Source organism: Bufo bufo, chromosome 5 (genome assembly GCF_905171765.1).
Source record: "Bufo bufo chromosome 5, aBufBuf1.1, whole genome shotgun sequence".
NCBI classification, from domain to species: domain Eukaryota; kingdom Metazoa; phylum Chordata; class Amphibia; order Anura; family Bufonidae; genus Bufo; species Bufo bufo.
In genome coordinates, this window is record NC_053393.1 from 83,538,743 (window position 1) to 83,557,998 (window position 19,256).

The window sequence follows — 19,256 nt, forward strand, 5'->3', positions numbered from 1 at the left end:
TACTGGAGGAGAGCTAATTTGCATAACTTTTCCCAGGAAGCATTGTTTGTAAGATTCGTGACACCAGTGACCAGCTGGATCTCTGCAAGGGTACTGAAGTAGGAAATGTACCTGGGTCCTAGAGCTTCTGGGGGATGCAAACCCCTTTCCGACCATACAAAGACACTAGTATTATGAATGACATGTGGTGACCTTGTTATTTTGGACAGTGTTTCACATTGAGAACCAGGAGCTGTAAGTTACGTGTCTGTTATTGAGAACTGGGAGCAGCTCCTCTCTCTTTGAGTTACAACTGCTGAAACATCACTGAACTGATCTTTCATGACGTCATGGAAGCCCCTTTAGGCGGTTTTCCAAAATTGTAATATTGATGACTTATGCTCAGGATAGGTTATCAATATCAGATCTGCATGGTCTAAGACCCAGGACCCCTGCTAATCTGCTGTTTGAGAAGCCTGTGGCCTCCTCGCAGCTTGTCATGCACAGTGCCATCCATTGGATGGTGGCGATGCTTGGTATTGCAGCTCAGCCCCATTCACTTTAATTGGAATCCCTTTGTCATGCATTGCCCTCTCAGGGCAGCAGTAGGCTTAACACAGTGAATCTGTTTTAGCTGGAGTATTCCTTTGAGATATTATTAAATAAAAGTTGCGTCCAAAAATTATGGTTTTCATATTGACCAATCAACAATACCCTAGACAGAGAAAACTTTAATAGTGACCATATTGGATGTCTCTATGGTTTTACATTTATTGGTGATTATTCATAATTGTGGGAAAGCCCTTTTATATAATAGTTCAAATGCTTTTTATATTTAGTGGAATGTACTTTATATGATAGTGGGAATGCTCTTTATATGATAGTGGGGATGCTCTTTATATGATAGTGGGGATGCTCTTTATATGATAGTGGGGCGCTTTTTAACTAATAGTGGGAATGCTCTTTATATAATAGTGGGAATGCTCTTTATATAATAGTGGGAATGCTCTTTATATGATAGTGGGGATGCACTTTATATAATATTGGGAATGTGTTTTATATGATAGTTTGAATGCTCTTTATATAATAGTTGGGATGCTCTTTATATGATGTGGGGATGCTTTTTATATGTAGTGGAATGTACTTTATATGATAGTGGGGATGCTCTTTATATGATAGTGGGGATGCTCTTTATATGATGTGGGGATGCTCTTTATATAATATTGGGAATGCTCTTTATATAATAGTGGGAATGCTCTTTATATAATAGTGGGAATGCTCTTTATATAATAGTTGGGATGCTCTTTATATGATAGTGGTAATGCTCTTTATATAATATTGGGAATGTCCTTTATATGATAGTGGGGATGCTCTTTATATGATAGTGGGGATGCTCTTTATATAATAGTGGGGATGCTCTTTATATAATAGTGTGGATGCTCTTTATATGATGTGGGGATGCTCTTTATATGATGTGGGGATGCTCTTTATATAATAGTGGGGATGCTCTTTATATAATAGTGTGGATGCTCTTTATATGATGTGGGGATGCTCTTTATATAATAGTGGGGATGCTCTTTATATAATAGTGTGGATGCTCTTTATATGATGTGGGGATGCTCTTTATATAATAGTGGGGATGCTCTTTATATAATAGTGTGGATGCTCTTTATATGATGTGGGGATGCTCTTTATATGATAGTGGGGATGCTCTTTATATAATAGTGGGGATGCTCTTTATATAATAGTGTGGATGCTCTTTATATGATGTGGGGATGCTCTTTATATGATAGTGGGGATGCTCTTTATATAATAGTGTGGATGCTCTTTATATGATAGTGGTAATGCTCTTTATATGATGTGGGGATGCTCTTTATATGATAGTGGGGATGCTCTTTATATAATAGTGTGGATGCTCTTTATATGATAGTGGTAATGCTCTTTATATGATGTGGGGATGCTCTTTATATGATGTGGGGATGCTCTTTATATGATAGTGGGGATGCTCTTTATATAATAGTGGGAATGCTCTTTATATAATAGTGGGGATGCTCTTTATATGATGTGGGGATGCTCTTTATATAATAGTGGGAATGCTCTTTATATGATAGTGGGGATGCACTTTATATAATAGTGGTAATGCTCTTTATATGATAGTAGGAATACTCTTTATATGATGTGGGGATGCTCTTTATATGATAGTGGGAAGGCTCTTTATCTTATAGTGGAAATGCTTTTTGTGTAATACAAAACAATTGCATAGAAGATGTATTAAATTTCTTCTCTATCAGCGACTGATTTCAGCTACTTTACATGATGATAGCAGTATTTCACGTACAAGTGTGATCATGGCTTTGTACTCATAACTATGTCCAGCTTTTATTCTACCACTTCACTTATGAGAGCAGTAACCGGCTCAACTCCTCTGTCCTCATTGTCTGTAAAAACCGTAAATTATTCCAAGGCATTAAAAAGGAGAAGTAAAAGATGGGGGCAATTATGGTAGAAAATATATTCTGCTGGATATTTATTCCCCATTAACCGCTTGTTTGTGATGATTTGTCTGCACTGACTTGTCACTGAGGTCATGTAATAGGCATGAGATGTGTGATATCTAATTTATATATGGAGAGAATAAAAACTGCTTCAGATGACATTTACGAAAACACATTGCTCCCCTTCAATTTAAGGAGACGTTTTTAAGTACTTACAATAAATATAGTTTTTTTTTCAGGCTCCAATGAACACGTCCAGATATGTTCATGTTCACCGCCTGCAATGTCTGGGAAACTACATTTCCATCCCTGGAAGTGATGATTTTCAGCATTTTGATCAAATATTTACAAATATCCAGGGTTTGTCTTGCAGATGATGGATTTACGGATTGTGAATGTATATAAAATGATGTATTATCATTAATCTACATTTTTTTTGAATAAAGTCAGGTTACAGGAAAAAGGACGTCCATTATTATCATTATTTTTTCTTAAATAAACTGATCATAATGTGCCCTATTGTTCGAAACTTTAAAGGGTTGTCTCAATTGTGATTGTCCATATTTCCTCCTTTGCTGGCTTGAATCATTTTCCATCGCATTATACACTGCTTGTATCCAGGGGTTACGACCACGTGGTAATCCAGCAGCAGTGGTCATGCTTGAATACTATAGGAAAAAGCACCAGCCTATGTGCACTCCGACGGTCCCGGCCACCAGAGAGGCTGATGCTTTTTCCTATAGTGTGCCAGCATGACCACTGCCACTGAATAAGGCCTTATGCACACGACCGTGGTGTGTTTTGCGGTCCGCAAATCGCGGATCCGCAAAACACGGATGGCGTCCCTGCGCGTTCCGCAATGTGCGGAACGGCACGGACAGCCTTCAATATAAATGCCTATTCTTGTCCGCAAAGCGCGGACAAGAAAAGAACATGTTATATTTTTTTAGCGGGGCCACGGAACGGAGCAACGGATGCGGACGGCACACGGAGTGCTGTCCGCATCTTTTGCGGCCCCATTGAAGTGAATGGGTCCGCATCCAAGCTGCCGTTTTGCGGACCCAAACAACGGCCGTGTGCATGAGGCCTAAACCTGTATGAGGATGAGCAATAGCAGTAACTGTCGCTCATCACCTCAATATAGGCAAAATGACTGCTGTATGTAAATGCAGCTCTTTCCTCCGCTGACAAGCAGGGAGGGACAGCTCCTTCCTGATAATTGCCTGCTCAGTCAGGCAGTATAAATCTGCTTTAACTGTTACTTACGAACATTTCTATTGGTAAATTTAGGGTATTTCAGCCCCGATCCTAGACATGCCTCAAATTCACCGGGACTGGCTACTTGGGTAAGAGATTGGGTAAGGTTTACATTTTCAGGCCATATTGAGCCAAATTTGCTGGGATTGTCTCTGAAAATTCAATACAATGCCAACAATTGTGGGTCTGTGGGCAACTATGAAATTATCTGGGCTACATTGTTTCTTCTTCTACTTTAGATGAACTGATTTAAGACTGGTAATTTTTAAAGTGAACCACCATTTTAAATTAGAAACATGAACTTTGAGCTTATGCTGTGTTAGTTCGCAAATCTTTTAACAATATGGCAGAATATTTTGCTTTCCTCTGGCCTCTTTTTTTCATTATAGCATCATATATTTTATCTGCGACTGTGTTGGAAATATACAGTTAAAAAATCTGATCAATTTATGCTGCTATGTAAACTGGTTAGTAGAGATGAGTGAATCCCTCAAAATTTAATTCAGGTTCGATTTGGCGGTATTGGTCGATCGATTCGATTCAGGTCTGAATCAATACTACCCGAATCGAAAGTGACTCAATTTGCCTATAAATTAGTGCATGGCACTCTGAGGTCTTCTAGGACTCATCACTTTTCTTTTTAGACTCTTAATTTTTGTAAAGAAAAAAATAATTTTTTTCTCTCTCTCTATCCCCAAAATTAGCCCGAATTGAATCGCCAAATTTAGATTTTTATGAAATTTGGGTCCAGTTGATACTCTCATCTCTACTGTTTAGTTATATAGTGTCTGTAAAGAATGGACACTCAATTCAGAACAATACTAAAAGCAGGGCAAATGATAGAGGCGGACATTTGCTTATGTAGTCATCAGAAGAATACAACATTAAAAAACACTGGGCAGACATTGGAACCCTTATTAACTCTTTTCAGATGTCGATACATTCCCTAGACCATAAATATTAAAATGTTTACTTTTTGTTTAAGAGCAACTCCGGTCCCCGCTTACATATGGAAACGTTTAGCACGGCTGACATCTGTGCATGGATATCGTGCAATATATTTTTTCCATCTGTGAACCAAGCAAAAAGGCCTTCAGAGTTGACATTAAAGTCGTCATTGAAATGCTGATATATTCCACATTGTTTGGTAATGTAAACATCCATGGTACCTTTGCCCTGGACACACAACGCATGCATTTATGGCGGTGCAGATACCTTGTTTCACTAGAAGCAGCTTGGATGAATTAAATATCTCATACTACTTTTACATTGCTTGGACTCCTGCAGTAAGTCTTCATTACAAATGAGGAGCTTGATCTCAGCAACACGTATGGGTAATAGACACAGGACGGAGCCCAGACACATTTTTACATTGGGTCCCAACACTCATGTCAACTGTGAGTGTGATCAAAGGCTGTTCTGTTGGCCCAAGAGACAACTAATGATATCTGTTCTCCAAGTATGTGTAAACAGTGTGCTACATGGTCTAAAGACATGGAATAAACGAGGCAATGGCCTGAGCTCAAAGGATCTATTCAGCATGTTACTGTCTAACTGGGGAAAGAATAATACAGATAAATATCTTATTTTCCAGTGAATTAGTTGTTCTGTCTCAAATCCACAGCATCTTTGTAAGGATCTATTCTAGTACTCTCAGCTCGGGGTATAGCTATTGGGGGTGCAGAGTTTTCAGTCACTTCTAGGCCCCAGTTTCTAGAGGGTATGGAGCAGGGGGAAAATGCCCATGTGCCTTATTTGAAAACACCAAGATTATGTATGGCATATGGTAGCTAGGAAATAGTTACAGATTTTGCCTTGGTTCAAGGAGCCTTTTGCTGCCATGCCTCATTGTATCGCCCTACTATGTAAACACAACAGGCTATGTAAGGAGTCTTTACATATCTGACTACAGTTTAAGGAGCTCATACACATAAAAGCAAAGTCAGACAATAGGGACTGGCCAACTGTCTTATGTGTATTTGTGTGTACAGACACTCCCCAAACAGGTAATGAAGGACGTGTTGAACTGGAAATATCCCACTGGAAACACATGCACGCTTGGCCAAACCATAGGGGGTAGTCAGGATGAATTGCAGTTGAATTCGGATGACTGCTATTGGAGATGTATGGCCAGCTTTAGCTGTTGCACAGATAATACTTGTATCTGTGATTATCTGGTTGGTTTTGTCTAAGTGTGGCTTATTGCTAGAATATATCACCAATGTCAGATAGGTGTGGGTCCCACCTCTGGGACTCACACCTACCTTCAGAATGGGACCCCAGAGGTGATTGGAGAGCATCCGCACATGTGCAGCTGCCCTCCATTAATTTTGATGGGACTGCTGAAAATAGCTGAGCGCTGCCTTTCTTGGCTTTCTCCGGCTTTCCAATAGGAGTGAATGAAGTGGTGGCTCACTTGCAAGGTGTGTACTTTATTCGTTTCTAGAGGACTGCCATAGAAATGAATGTAGAGCATGCTGTGCATGTATGGTGCACAGTATGGTGCACAGTTTTCTTTTCGAGGCCCGTTCTGGAGATAGATGCAGGTCCAAACCTGTCTAACTTTGATGGCATTTCCTAGCGATATGACATTGCAGTCTCTTGTAATACAACCCCTTTATTCCCATTTTTTTTTTTATGGGAAACCTTTTTTACAATATGTTATTATTATCTAAGTCTATGCAACATTTATGTAGGACATAATTATGGGGATGGTACATGACACATGGGTTCAGAGAACCCCATCATGCACTACCCCTTCAGACCTTGAGGTAGACTTCACAAAATTTCTTCTGGAGTCTTCCTGAACTGTTTGGATCTTTGTAGTAGGTAAATTTGTGATTTGCTTTTTGTAAACCCGTTTTGTATGGAAACATCTACTTTATTGCTCATGAATCAGCCACAGGGGTCAGTAGAGGTGGTCTGTCATCAGCAGTGATTGATTGTCCTTTAGTGGTGTCCTCTTTTTCTGGACATTGTCCATTTGAAGAGGACAGGGATGTTTTTCTTTTGCTCAGTTGACGTTGAATGTTTTTTGCTGTTGAAGAAACCTGAGTGACTTTTATTTCCTTTCCCTTTGCTATAATCGAAAACAAAGGTTGTGGCCATTTGCATGCTTGGAACATGTTTCTTGAATTTGCCATTCCTATCTTCCACTTCACCAGAGGGTTGTATGTGTGCATGGGGATTAAGACTGACCCATTATATCACCATGTATCTCCATCATGAACTGATTGCTGTAGATGTAAAACAAGGAGCAGATGGTATTATTTTGGCTTCATTTAAATGACCTTTGGGTTTAAGTCTTGCTTGGTCAGAATCGAGTCTCCATTCTAAGCTAGGTCTTGAGTGACAGCCAAGTTCCTTAGTGGAAGTAAAACGTAATCATTGCCATTCCTCTGTTTTCTCAACTTAGATCATCCAAAAAAAAAATAAAAAATGTTGTATGAAACTGAAAACATATTCACTCGTGTTACTTAATTGTATCATAAAAGCAGCATGCTGTCGACCACAGTCCATTGAAAGCAAGACTGGCTTGAGCGGAGCACAAAAATAGCAAATGAGCGTGTGTCAGTCATGCCAGCGCTATATTTATTGTACTGTGGTGAGTGGTAATGACCGATATTAGCCATTATGCCACCATTGTCCTGCCATCTTTTTTTTTTTTCCATTGGCAGATCCTGCTTTTATTCTAAACAACAGCCTTTTTACTGGATAATTCGTTAAGAGAAAACAGATTGGCTGGGTGCCGTCCAAATGACAGAATGATGTTTTGTCGTAAATACTTGAATTAGAGGATACACATTGTGCCTTATTCCTGTACAGCAATCCATGAGCCGAAATCAACTCCCTCCCTTTACTGGTCCCACATGTTTCTAATCTGGGTATCTGGACAGTCTTTTCCAATAGTTCAGCATGAGTGTTAGCAGAATGGAATCCAGATGGACCACTGCTATCTACAAACTAGCTCTGGCAAATGTCCTCCTATCTTTATTTCTTTGGCAAGAGAGAAATACTTGCCTTTATTTAGATGGTGTGCTCTAATTGTCGCCCTTCGCTTTGTTGCTGTCTATGCTGAAAAGCAAATCATTCCATTGCTGATGGGAAAGCAAAGGTTGGATGAGGCAAGCCATCGTCAGTTATCAATCATCAGTAGTAATAAACACTAATTCGTTTTTATTAACAGATATTTATAGGGGTTGGCTTATTGCAGACATTGATGGCTCCTATCTCAAGAACGGGGGCTCCTGAAGTGAAGGAGAGTGCACCGCAATGGCCTCCTTTCTATTAACCATTATGGGACTGCCAGAAATAGCCGAGCCAGTGCTCCATTATTTTCAGAACTCCCATAGCAGTGAATGGAGCATGGCCGTGATTGTGCCATGTGCTCTCCTTCACTTCGGAGAGAGTGGGCATTCTGAAGATAGGAGCGGGTCCCAGAGGTGGCACCTTCACCTATCTGGCATTGGTGGCATATCCTAGCAATATAGCATCACTGTCTGAGATGGGAATACCCCTGGAAGTCTGCCCATACACCACCCGGGTCTGCAGTGGAGTCCACATGCAGATCGACTCTAATTGCTGAGCCACACCTATACTTTCCAGGCCACATCTGTACAGGCTGTTTGTTAATAGCATGCACAGGCACCGTCACGTTGATCCCACTGCTGGACCACATTGTGTACAGGCAGGCTTGGATGGCTTTACACGCTGTGGTGTTAATGCATATGATATGAGTCATTGCGATCGTCGCTTTACTTTTTGCAGCAAGTAAACATGAAATGATGGTCAAAAACTAAATACAGTCACTTGACAGTCTTGAGAAGCACTCAGGACTCCTCTATGTTGTTTGGTTGGCAAAACTGAGCAATGGCTACTTGTGATTACTATGATTTATGATATGGTATTGTACAGAGAACAGTAGCAGACGTAGAATCATAAATGTTATTGTAGCATGCAAAGCCACCCTTTGTATGAGTCAGTTTGGCAGTTTCTCAGCTGTAAGGGTATGTTCATACAGCTGATATGTTGAAGAAATGTTTTAAATGGAAAAATGAATTGTATACTTGTGCTTTTTGTGTTGTGTTTCTGCAATTGCAGAATCTGTAATGTTAATCTACCCTAGCACTCCTTTATATATTGTGCAGTTAGACAGTCCCATGCTATATGTCCTAGTAGGACATATGGTCAGCATATAGAAGGTTTCCTTCCTCATGCCTCATCTATTGCCGCTAATACTATTAGTGGCTCCCATTCTGGCAGAACCAGGCCAAGCATCAATTACATGGTCGTCCAATTTTTTGAATGGCAGCAATGTAATACTACATTTCTTCTGCAGTGGTCACTGTAGAGGACACGGCCCACCCAATAAAACTTCTCCTGGTTCTGGATACCAGGTGGTTAACAGCATTGTTTATTTTTGGGAACAACAAAAATGTGAAAATGCCAATGCAGAGCTGAGACCCATGTCCTGTCAGACACCGGCACCCCTGCTTTCTAGTCACAGCCAGATGATTGCTGTCTTTTACAGTGTAGGTATAATCAAGTCACAAATAATTGGCACAGAGCAGTAGGTGCTTCAAAAACAGCTACCATTCCTGTAGGACGGCAGAGGCAGTAGGTGCTGAAACAACAGCTACTAATCCTGTAGGACAGCAGGTTGACATTGTAGCACCAAGGTGGCCTTCACAGGAGAGATGCTTTGGCCACGTACAGTTATACAATAAGCTGTCTCAGATGAGAGGCACAGTTGTTGAATGTTATACGTTGTGATGGTCAAGGACATAGTTGCCCTAAGACCTGCTGTGGGCCATGCTCTCCTCCTTTTACCATTTCAATCACTGTTTGCCTGGTGTTACCACATGGACTGCAATGGAATCCAGCTGGAAAGACTATGCACCCATAGCACCAGTTACCAGCATCCTCCCTGGCTGTGGACTTCAGCAGGAACTGGCTCGTTACACAGAGTCAAAGTAATCACATAGACACACACCCAACACAGCCTCTCAGAGTGGAAGGGCATCTCCTTTTGTACTTTAGCCACTAGCCCACACGGGGAGTACAGTGCCCCTAGATCTACGTGCTCTCAAAACGGACCCTACGGTGTCATTCCCCACCAATCATTGCATCTAAGGGTCTATTGTATCCAGGAAAGGGCATGGCTAATATTAGAGTATTGTATACCAAGTACTACACACTTTACATATGGTAATATACAATATGACTATTATACATAATAGAGCATGTATGTAACCCATATATATAACATACACAGGGAGCTCACACTGTTAAAGGCATAGCATAAGACATGATTTTAGCAGCACCAATAACTGGCATTTGACTCTGGACCTGTAACAGCAAAAATAAATCACCCAGATGTACTATAATAAAAACACTGAATAAAACTAAAACTGCCCCAAGACCATTTAGGGGGTCTCCTCCTCACAGTGCTATTGATGGTCTGTCGTACTGGATCCAAATCTCTGTGTGTAAATCTATTGTCTTATTAATAATGTCACACAACTATACATGATAGAGGAAATTTCCCTGTTCGGACGTACTTGAAGACTGAAGGCTATGCCATGAAAAGAAGATAGACTGCATGTTCTTCCCATATTTGTCTGGTTTTCTGATGTTTAAAGGTATTTTCCGGGAGTTTTATATCATTGACCAATCCTCTGAATAGGTCATCAGTATCTGATCGTTGGGAGTCTGACACCAAGGACCCCCGCAGCCTTCTCTCTGCTTTTCCTAGGCCAGTGATGATGCGTTCATCGATCACGTGGCCTAGGAGGGGCTCTCCAAGCACAGCCGCTATATAATATATGGCGTGTGCTTGGTGAGCTGTTGAGAAGGCAGTGGCGCTCAAAGGAGTGCTGCTGTCTTTTTAAAACAGCTGATCGGTGGGGGTCCTAGGTGTCGGACCCCCACCAATCATATCCAGAGGATAGGTGACACATCAGTAAAAAAAATCCTAGAAAATCTTTTTAATTGAATTCCGATGACAATGGCTCCAGCGTGTTTCCGAGTTTGTATGTGTGGCCTTGGTAAGAGCTTCAGATTATAAATCTACATAGCGCTTGTATGCTCTCCCCAAGTTTTCTTGAGTTTCCTATGGGTACTCCGGTTTTCTCCCATTCTTTGAAGACATACTGATAGGAAATTTACATTGTGAGCTCCGCTGGGAACAACAAGCGATCATATTGTCTGTAAATTGCTGCAGAAAATGTCAGCGCTATATGAGTGAGTAAAATAAATAAAAAGAAAAATACATTATTACGGAATATAAGTAGCTACACAATACAGGATGAGTTTTATTATTACTATTGGACCTGTCAGCTGCATGTATATGGTGTTAGTACCTTTTCTTAGGGGTCTACTGCATGCGTTGTAACACCATGGATGAGCACAGTTGTCCAGTTTGTTGTCTGTCTGCAGATTCTGCCTATTTAATTGAATATTAGCCTATTCTGAGTTGCGTTTTGGCCCCGTGCCACTGTCTTCATCACAAGCTGCACACTTATCCTTTGTGCCGTCGAGGGCTGGGGTTGTTTCTAGTTTAATAGCTCACTGGGAAAATCTAGTACACAGGTGTCAGCCATAATCTCAGCCCACTTCTGAGATCCTTCAGCTAATGATTCCAGATGATGATGCAAATGTTTATTCATTTGAACCAACTTGACCTACAAAGAATGAAGTAAAAGGAAAAAGAAGCAAAAGGATCTGTGCAGCTTTCCTCCATATGACGTTCAGGTCAGCAGCACGCTTGCATGGGGAGATGCTGCTGAGCGACTACAGGGATTTATTAGCCCTTCCTGGTCCAAGTGACTGAAAATTTACCATCAGCAAATCACATTTCCGCAAAATACGGATGTGGTCCATGTGCATCACGCACTTTTCACACGCCCCATTGAAAAAATGCCTAAGAATTGTCTGCAAAATGGACAAGAACAGGACATGTTCTAGAGTTTGCAGAAATTGATCACTGGGCGTTACCATTCCCTCTGTCAATGGGATGGATCCCAACAAACTCTGATCTTGTCCAATCAATGCTAAGTGTCAAATTGTGTACAGATGCACCCTGTGGACAAGAGAAAAAGGTAACACCCAGTTGTCAATTTATGCATCCAATTCCAAGAGGAATAGCAAAGGGACGACACAACACAAAAGTTAAAGGAGTATCCAGAGATATTATTTAAGAGGGTTGTCCCATGACGACAACTTATCACCTATCCACAGGATAGGGGCTAAATGTCAGAGCTATTGGTGCTCCATTCCCTAGCCTTGCTTGCACGCAGTGATACGGTGCACCTCTCGATGCTGCAGCGCCGCACGTCTACATTCCTACCTTGCACTGTCTGCTTCTCTGTTGTCTTGCCCACCCCACCATATTTAAAGTAGCAGTCTCCTCTCTCTAATAACATGGCTAGATCTTGTAGGAACGGTGGGCTGTGAATTGCGTGCAATATTTACAGTAATTGGAATACACCTGTAATCTTTTCTTTTTAAGCGGCGGTATAAGCTGGACTATTTGTGCATTTTCCCCCCTAATGAACAAGTATAAACAATCCGCCGCTGTGTAAACGAAGAAAAAGCTTTTTACTATGTGACATATGGTATTTATCTATTGTTACCTCGGAACGAAAAGGAGAGAAAATAGGGTCGGAGATAGGGCCACGAGACTTGCAGCCGTATCAAAACAAAGCAGGAGAGAGGGCAGGCAGCAGGTGCTTCTTCCAGGGGGAGTCGGGGAGGATGCCGAGCGCTGCCAACAGCTCACCTGTAGAACAGAGCATCAGGTTTTGGATTGTCGGAGCTGCCGTAGGGGGATTCATTACCATCTCGCCTTTTCATTTCCTTCCTTTCTCTTCCATACTTGCATTATGGCTTTAGCTGCCATTGTGTCTTTTATGCTTATTCTGTTGAAGAAGCATCTGTGCACAGCGACAAAAACAATCTTTTAAAGATAATGGATCATGGTTTGATGAGTTCTGGGGTAATAGTCAGGATGGCACTGTGTATATGTCTAAAGTTAAGGTATATATTAGTGGTATATAACATTTAACCTTTTTTTTTTACCTCTTCTGTAGATCGTACTGAGAAGCGCTCCACAATGCCAGACTCACCTGTGGATGTGAAGACACAATCCAGGCTGACGCCTCCAACAATGCCGCCTCCCCCGACCACACAGGGAGCCCCAAGAACAAGCTCATTTACACCCACAACATGTAAGGAAACAGTTGAACCTCTTGGCTGTTAATGAAACTTTTTTATTGTCTGGCCTTCATCAGACAGATGGAGCTTTGTCCTTCGTGGGGGCAGGTTGTATATGGACTGTGAATGGTCTCATGCACTAAGCCGAATCATGGCTCCATGCAATCCGAGTTGTACAGAGCCATAATACAGCAATTAAAGAAGTTTATGAAAACTGCACCTCTAATGGCATACGTCTGCTTCAACTGCATTGTAAACTCCGGCACTCTGATCCGGTCACTGTATCCGGCATATATGCCAGCTTTCAACCGGCCAAAAAATACTACAGCAGCATATATGCTACATATATGCCAGAAAGCAGCCGAATCCCATTACAGTGAATGGTGATCCAGTGGTGCATGGTGGTATCCAGCTATGCCAGATATACAGTGAACTCCGGCAGTCCACCAGAATTGACTGCGAGCTAAGACTGCTGGCCTAAGGGATAATGCCTCTGTAATTCAGTGCACTATAAAGGCACCTTAAAGTGGTACATGTAGTAAGGAACCATAGGGGATGCCTTGTGCCTCAGTATAGACTCTGACAACAAGGCTTTGAGCCCTTAGCTTTCTTGCCTGGCTATGGAAATTCACTTCAAGAGGGATCTCCAATTTAAAAACTTCCAATTTTAGGATCAAGGCATCTAGTAAAGAAGCCCTTGAGATATGCTTCTCGAAATGTCTAAATAGTTAATTGAAATTTCTCTATTTTCTTTAAAAAATTAGAACACACTGGTCCTGACTAAAATATACAAGATTTAAATGTAATTAAGGAATATAGTCCCGATTTGAATGTGACCCATTGTTGACTCCATCTTGAAATTTACTATTTTCCTGCAACATTTTTAAAATAAGGCCATTTCATTTCATTGTGAAAGTCAAATATAACATAAAACTTTCCCCATAAGACCAAGTATTAGAGCTATGCATTTTTATTATCCCGGTGACAAGGCTAAAGTAAGTTCTCCGTATAAACATGATTGCTATGTTCAGGATAAACTGTGCAAATGGTTCACTCTTTAAAAATAGGCTCCTTAAAATGACACCTGAATGGGACATTCAAAAGTGTATTTCCTGCTGCTTTAATGCCACTGAAGTGGCCAATCAAACCTCATGAATTGGAAGGTGACACGTTGTAGGATAAGGCATTTTACTATTCTCCAAGGGAAAAAAATACAATGCGAAACATTGTCAGAATTGTCTAGAAATTGGGTTCCTTCTGGAGTTATTACAATACAACTAACATTTCGGTAGACTTGTTGACCAACTAGAATACACATATACATAGAGGAAAAATGCACACAATAGTCCACAGCATGTATATGTTTACTGTACATGGAAAATGTCACCGAAAATGGAACATACATGGGTTGGTTCGTATTCGTGTTATGGAATTCCATTATAGGTTTCGTTATGACGGAATATTACGGAATTTTAGGACAGAATGCAAATGGAAGCCTTTAAGAGAATACATGACGTAAAAAATAGTCCTGTCGACAGAATTCCATAACACAAATGCGAACCCGCCCTTGCATGTTCAATACCTAGTCTCAGGCAATGTATACAAATTAGAGTTTACTTTACTGCTAAACAGTGCTTTCTGTAGCCCCACATGGGACCATCTTATAGAACCCTTATTCGATGGCATGGATGTATTTAGTCCTTTGTAGAGCCCTGGTTGGTTCCATATTTGTTATTGTGTGAAGAAAAGCTGTAGAGGACTACCCTTTACTGAGAAACTATATTAAGTTTGTGGAGAGTTGATCCAAGGTTAATGAAAGGGTATCAGGCCCTTCTGTCGGTGGTGGGGTGGAGACATATATAATACTATAATAAGAGGTTCATTTTGACCATATACAGTAAAGCACACCATGGGGCAGTGCTACAGATTGATATGTGACGTTTTAAAGGTTCTTATATAGAGATGACAGCCTTATTTTTTCTTCTCATCAGTAACCAATGGCACAAGTCATTCACCAACAGCACTGAATGGAGCTCCGTCCCCTCCTAATGGCTTTAGTAATGGACCCTCATCCTCTTCTTCATCCTCGCTGGCAAATCAACAGTTGCCTCCAGCATGTGGTGCACGGCAGCTCAGTAAACTGAAGAGATTCCTCACCACGTTACAGCAGTTTGGCAATGATATTTCACCAGAAATCGGGGAAAGAGTGCGCACCCTTGTGCTTGGATTAGTGGTAAGAAGAGCCATGAAGTGGTTCAGATTGTACAGTATCATTGCAGTGCAGTACTTAGCAGTAATTAGATGACAAATGGGTTGGAATGACAAATGGGTTGGAAAAGTGACAACTATCACTGTACAAAAGAAATGTGCTCTGAGAAGTTATAATTACTCGTCTCCTATACAGTAGTAATAGAAAATAGTGTTTTCTTCATGCACTAGGGGAAGTTTAATTGTAGCTTGAATAATGTTTACCTACCATTAGGCGGCTATCTACGTATAGTATATGTAGTGCAATCTGCATATTTTGATCTTTTTCTGTTGCCTCTTCCACCTTTAAAAGTGCATGTTTTCTTTCTCCACAACTTCTCAGTGTGTTGCCTCTTCCTAGTGTGTCTCCCTCTAAGGGTATATTCACACAACCGTATTTCTGGGTCCCCATCTGTTCCGCAATTTTTCAGAATGGGTGCGGACCCGTTTATTTCAATTGGGGCTGCAAAAGATGCGCTGTCCGCATCTGTAGTTTTGTTCCACAGTTACGCAAAAAAAAAGATAGAGCATGTCCTATTCTTGTCCACAATCACGGACAAGAATAAGCATTTCTATCATAGGGCTGGCCATGTGCGCTCCGAACGCACACAGCCGCTACCCGTATCTTTTCGGATCCGTAATTTGCGGTGGTGTGAATGGACCCTTAGCCAGCAAAATGCCTGCTCGTCTAATGCTCTCCTCTCAGTATGAGTCTCACACAGACACTGTGGAAGAGACTCCCTCCTCCCCTCTCACAGCATGAGTCTCACAGAGTCACAATGCAAAAGACCCTTTCCTACTTCTAGAGAAAAATGAATAAAAAAAGAGAAGACAAAAGCACAATCATTTAAAGGGAACATGTTGCTGGATTTTTGCACCTTATACCACCAGTAAGTCTATATGATGCTGGGTAGACACGAGTGAACTCATTCTTAAGGATCAAAATTCGACACAACTTTTTGAAAAAAATCAGATTTGTTAGATTCAGGAAACCATTTCAAGAGAGAGAGAGATTTTACAGGAATTTATAGCACTTTCTGGTAGAATTGATTCATACCCAAATTGAAGTTTAATACGTTCACTCATCTCTAGTTGTAGGGATGCCTCCAGACTCCTTTTGTGACTCTTTTTCGGTAATTTACATAAAACATGTGCTGTATATAAACAGCTTTATTCATAATACCGTAACAGAGTTTGACAGTCAAGTCTAGTGCCCTAAACCCTGGCAGTATGATGATGTGCTGGTGGTTTACGGTATGAAAACCTAAGACGGGTTCCATTTAATGATGATGACAAAAATTAATTGGCTTTCAGTGTTGATGAGGAAGGAAATTTACGTATATGTCATATAACAGGATCATTGTGGAATATTGGAACGATGAGGAGACAGATTTATGTGCTCTACTCCCCAGATCTTCTACCTAATTTATGCGGGGGAAAAACAGGAGCAGGCAAAATCTAATAATATAACTATAATTACACAACTGTTTCTCGAGCTTTGATTTATTATTGCTTTCTCTTACCAGAGCAGTGATGTTTGTTAAGAGCTCTGTCCTTTATATGAATTAAAAAGGAAAGATATATCAAGCTGCAAATTAATTTTTATTCCCGAGGTACGACGATGTGTTGATTTCTAACTATAGTACTGATTGGACAAAAAGTGGTTTTCATCAAAGTCTTAATTAGAAATGGGCTCAGAGCTGGGCTCTCAGATTAAACTTGGTTTTTTAAGTCACTGTACATACTGTGTGGGGGTGTACAGATCCATCACTATATAACTGGACAAATCAGTGTAATGGGGGGGCTGTGGGAGTAACCAGAGCAAATAGCCAAGCGCAAGACACTCTTTCTTTTCTATATGTATACAGATCTCTATAGACCTATCCCTTGCCTGTGTAAGCAAGCTACCTTTCTGTAGTCATGGCCTCTGAGGTCAGTGCTCAGCTACCAGTTTGTAACCCAATATATCCAGTATGGTGAACAATAGACAAGTTCTGCGGTATCAGAATGACTTATCAGTCACCACTCCTCACATGTCCTCTTCAGTAAATACGTTTTAGTCAATACATATCTACATTCTGCCGATCCTTTGTTGGTCCTCAGGATAGGTCTCACAGCAATACCATCATTCTAAAATATAACTTTTAATATTTATATATAAAATAGTCAATAGATCCCTCTAATTTATAGATAATCGATAATAAAATGAAAAAAGAAAAGAAAAAAGGAAAAATAAATTGAAAAACTAGGGTCAGAATGGTATTAAGTAGCAGGATATTTGCTGTTAGATTAGTAGATGTTAGTGAAACCTATTTGGGGAGTAATGACCCTAATTCTGGCCCTAACGTAGTAGCCCTACCTAAATACGGAATAGCCGCCCCGATAGGGGCGATCCCGTTTCTCGTGCCTCCTATTGTCCCTGGTTAACCCTGTAGGGATGGATGCCTATGTAGTGAGGGACCCTAAAGGAACACCTGGGCTAATCTACACAAGAAAAATAATAAATGTATATAGATAGCAAAAAAACTGTGGATAGGTCATCAGATTGGTGGGGATCTGACTCTGTGTTGAGCTGTTTGAAGGGGCCACTGCACTCTTGCTCTGTAATGTTTACATGCATGCTGTGAACATACAAAAGAGGTGGGCACCACCAAAATAATTGTAGAACAGTAGTATCCACACAAAAAGAGTACACCGATACTAAAAGCACACCAAAGTTATCAACACTGAGATTTCCAACAACTGGCAATGTTCCCTGTGATTCACAGCTATTTGACACTTCCAATGTGTTGTCCCTGGTGCTGAACACAGCACTTTGAACTTTGAAGTTTTGAACTTTCTATGTTGATAACTTTTGAACCACAAGAGATATTGCAAATCTGATTTAGGCAGTTGATTTCTGAGAAAATTCTGGTCTTCTGATATGCTACATGACCCTCTTCCCATTGGAAAAATTTGCCCTTGATTCAATATGGCAGCTTTCAAGATGAAGGCCATGTTCCGGACTTAGGCTAAACGATAGGCCTCCTCATCCATTACTTGCTGGGGTATTCAGAAGTTTCATTTCCCTTTTGTTTCTGAAATAAAAGGGTGGCATGCTACTTTTGACTCACCCTGTGTGTATATATATCTAATCACAAAGAGAAAATGGGCAGGCAAACATTAAAAATAGTTAAAAAGTTTCCACAACAGGATGCACCAATAGCCCACAATGAACAGCACAAGCCCTGAATAGGGCAATATAAGGAGACCAAAAATCCTCTGAAAAAATCATTATATAAATAACATAAAGATAATGTGAAAATTAAATGAAAGTGCTGGACTTTCCAAAAAAACAATAAAGTTATGTCCTGTGGGGATAGGAGACACCCCACGTGTATTGCCGTCCAGCAGCTTCTTCAGGGGTAGCAGTGGTGCAGGAAATTACAGATTTTCATATCATTTGCTTTGAATGAGAGAGGAAGCTGCACTGCCGTCACAATGTAGATGACATGCAGGTAAACATTAAAGAGGAAGGAGCGCTCACACAAGCTCCGCAACCCATTTAAACAGCTGATGGTGGGGAGACAGACCCCATCGATCTGATATTAATGACTTATCAAGAGGATAGGTCATTAATATCACGAAACCGGAATAACCCTTTAAAGTAATTTGTTCAGTGATTACTGATTCAGCTTTTATATGATGTATGTTTTACCACTATTTCCCATGTAAATACACACACATGTCTATGTATATGTTTAGGATAAAATGTATTCCAAGGAAAATCAACTATTCCCCTTGTCCTTTCTAATTTTCTGCTGAAAACCTATTCCTACTGTTGAGTAATATGCTAAGCCTTGTATTCTTTTTCTTTTGCCATATCCAACAGAATTCTACACTGACAATTGAAGAATTTCATTCCAAACTGCAAGAAGCGACTAACTTTCCACTGCGACCCTTTGTCATCCCATTTTTAAAGGTATTGTACAGTTCATCGGTCTGGAAATGATTTCAAACCTTATTGTTGCTAGGTCACAAATGTGTGTTTTACTGTTTTGCTTTTAAAGAGAGAAAATGGAAAAT

The 19,256-nt window shown here is 40.6% G+C and overlaps 1 protein-coding gene across 5 annotated transcripts in view; it reads left to right on the forward strand.

The window, feature by feature from the left end:
• The window catches only part of RUNX1T1 (RUNX1 partner transcriptional co-repressor 1), a 142,751-nt gene that overhangs the window by 75,528 nt on the left and 47,967 nt on the right, over positions 1 to 19,256 (forward strand). For all 5 annotated transcript variants that reach the window (XM_040432750.1, XM_040432753.1, XM_040432754.1 and 2 more), the window contains exons 2-4: positions 12,821 to 12,958; positions 14,936 to 15,177; positions 19,063 to 19,152. In XM_040432750.1, coding sequence (XP_040288684.1) covers positions 12,821 to 12,958; positions 14,936 to 15,177; positions 19,063 to 19,152 — 470 coding nt within the window. The remainder of the gene's footprint in view (positions 1 to 12,820; positions 12,959 to 14,935; positions 15,178 to 19,062; positions 19,153 to 19,256) is intronic.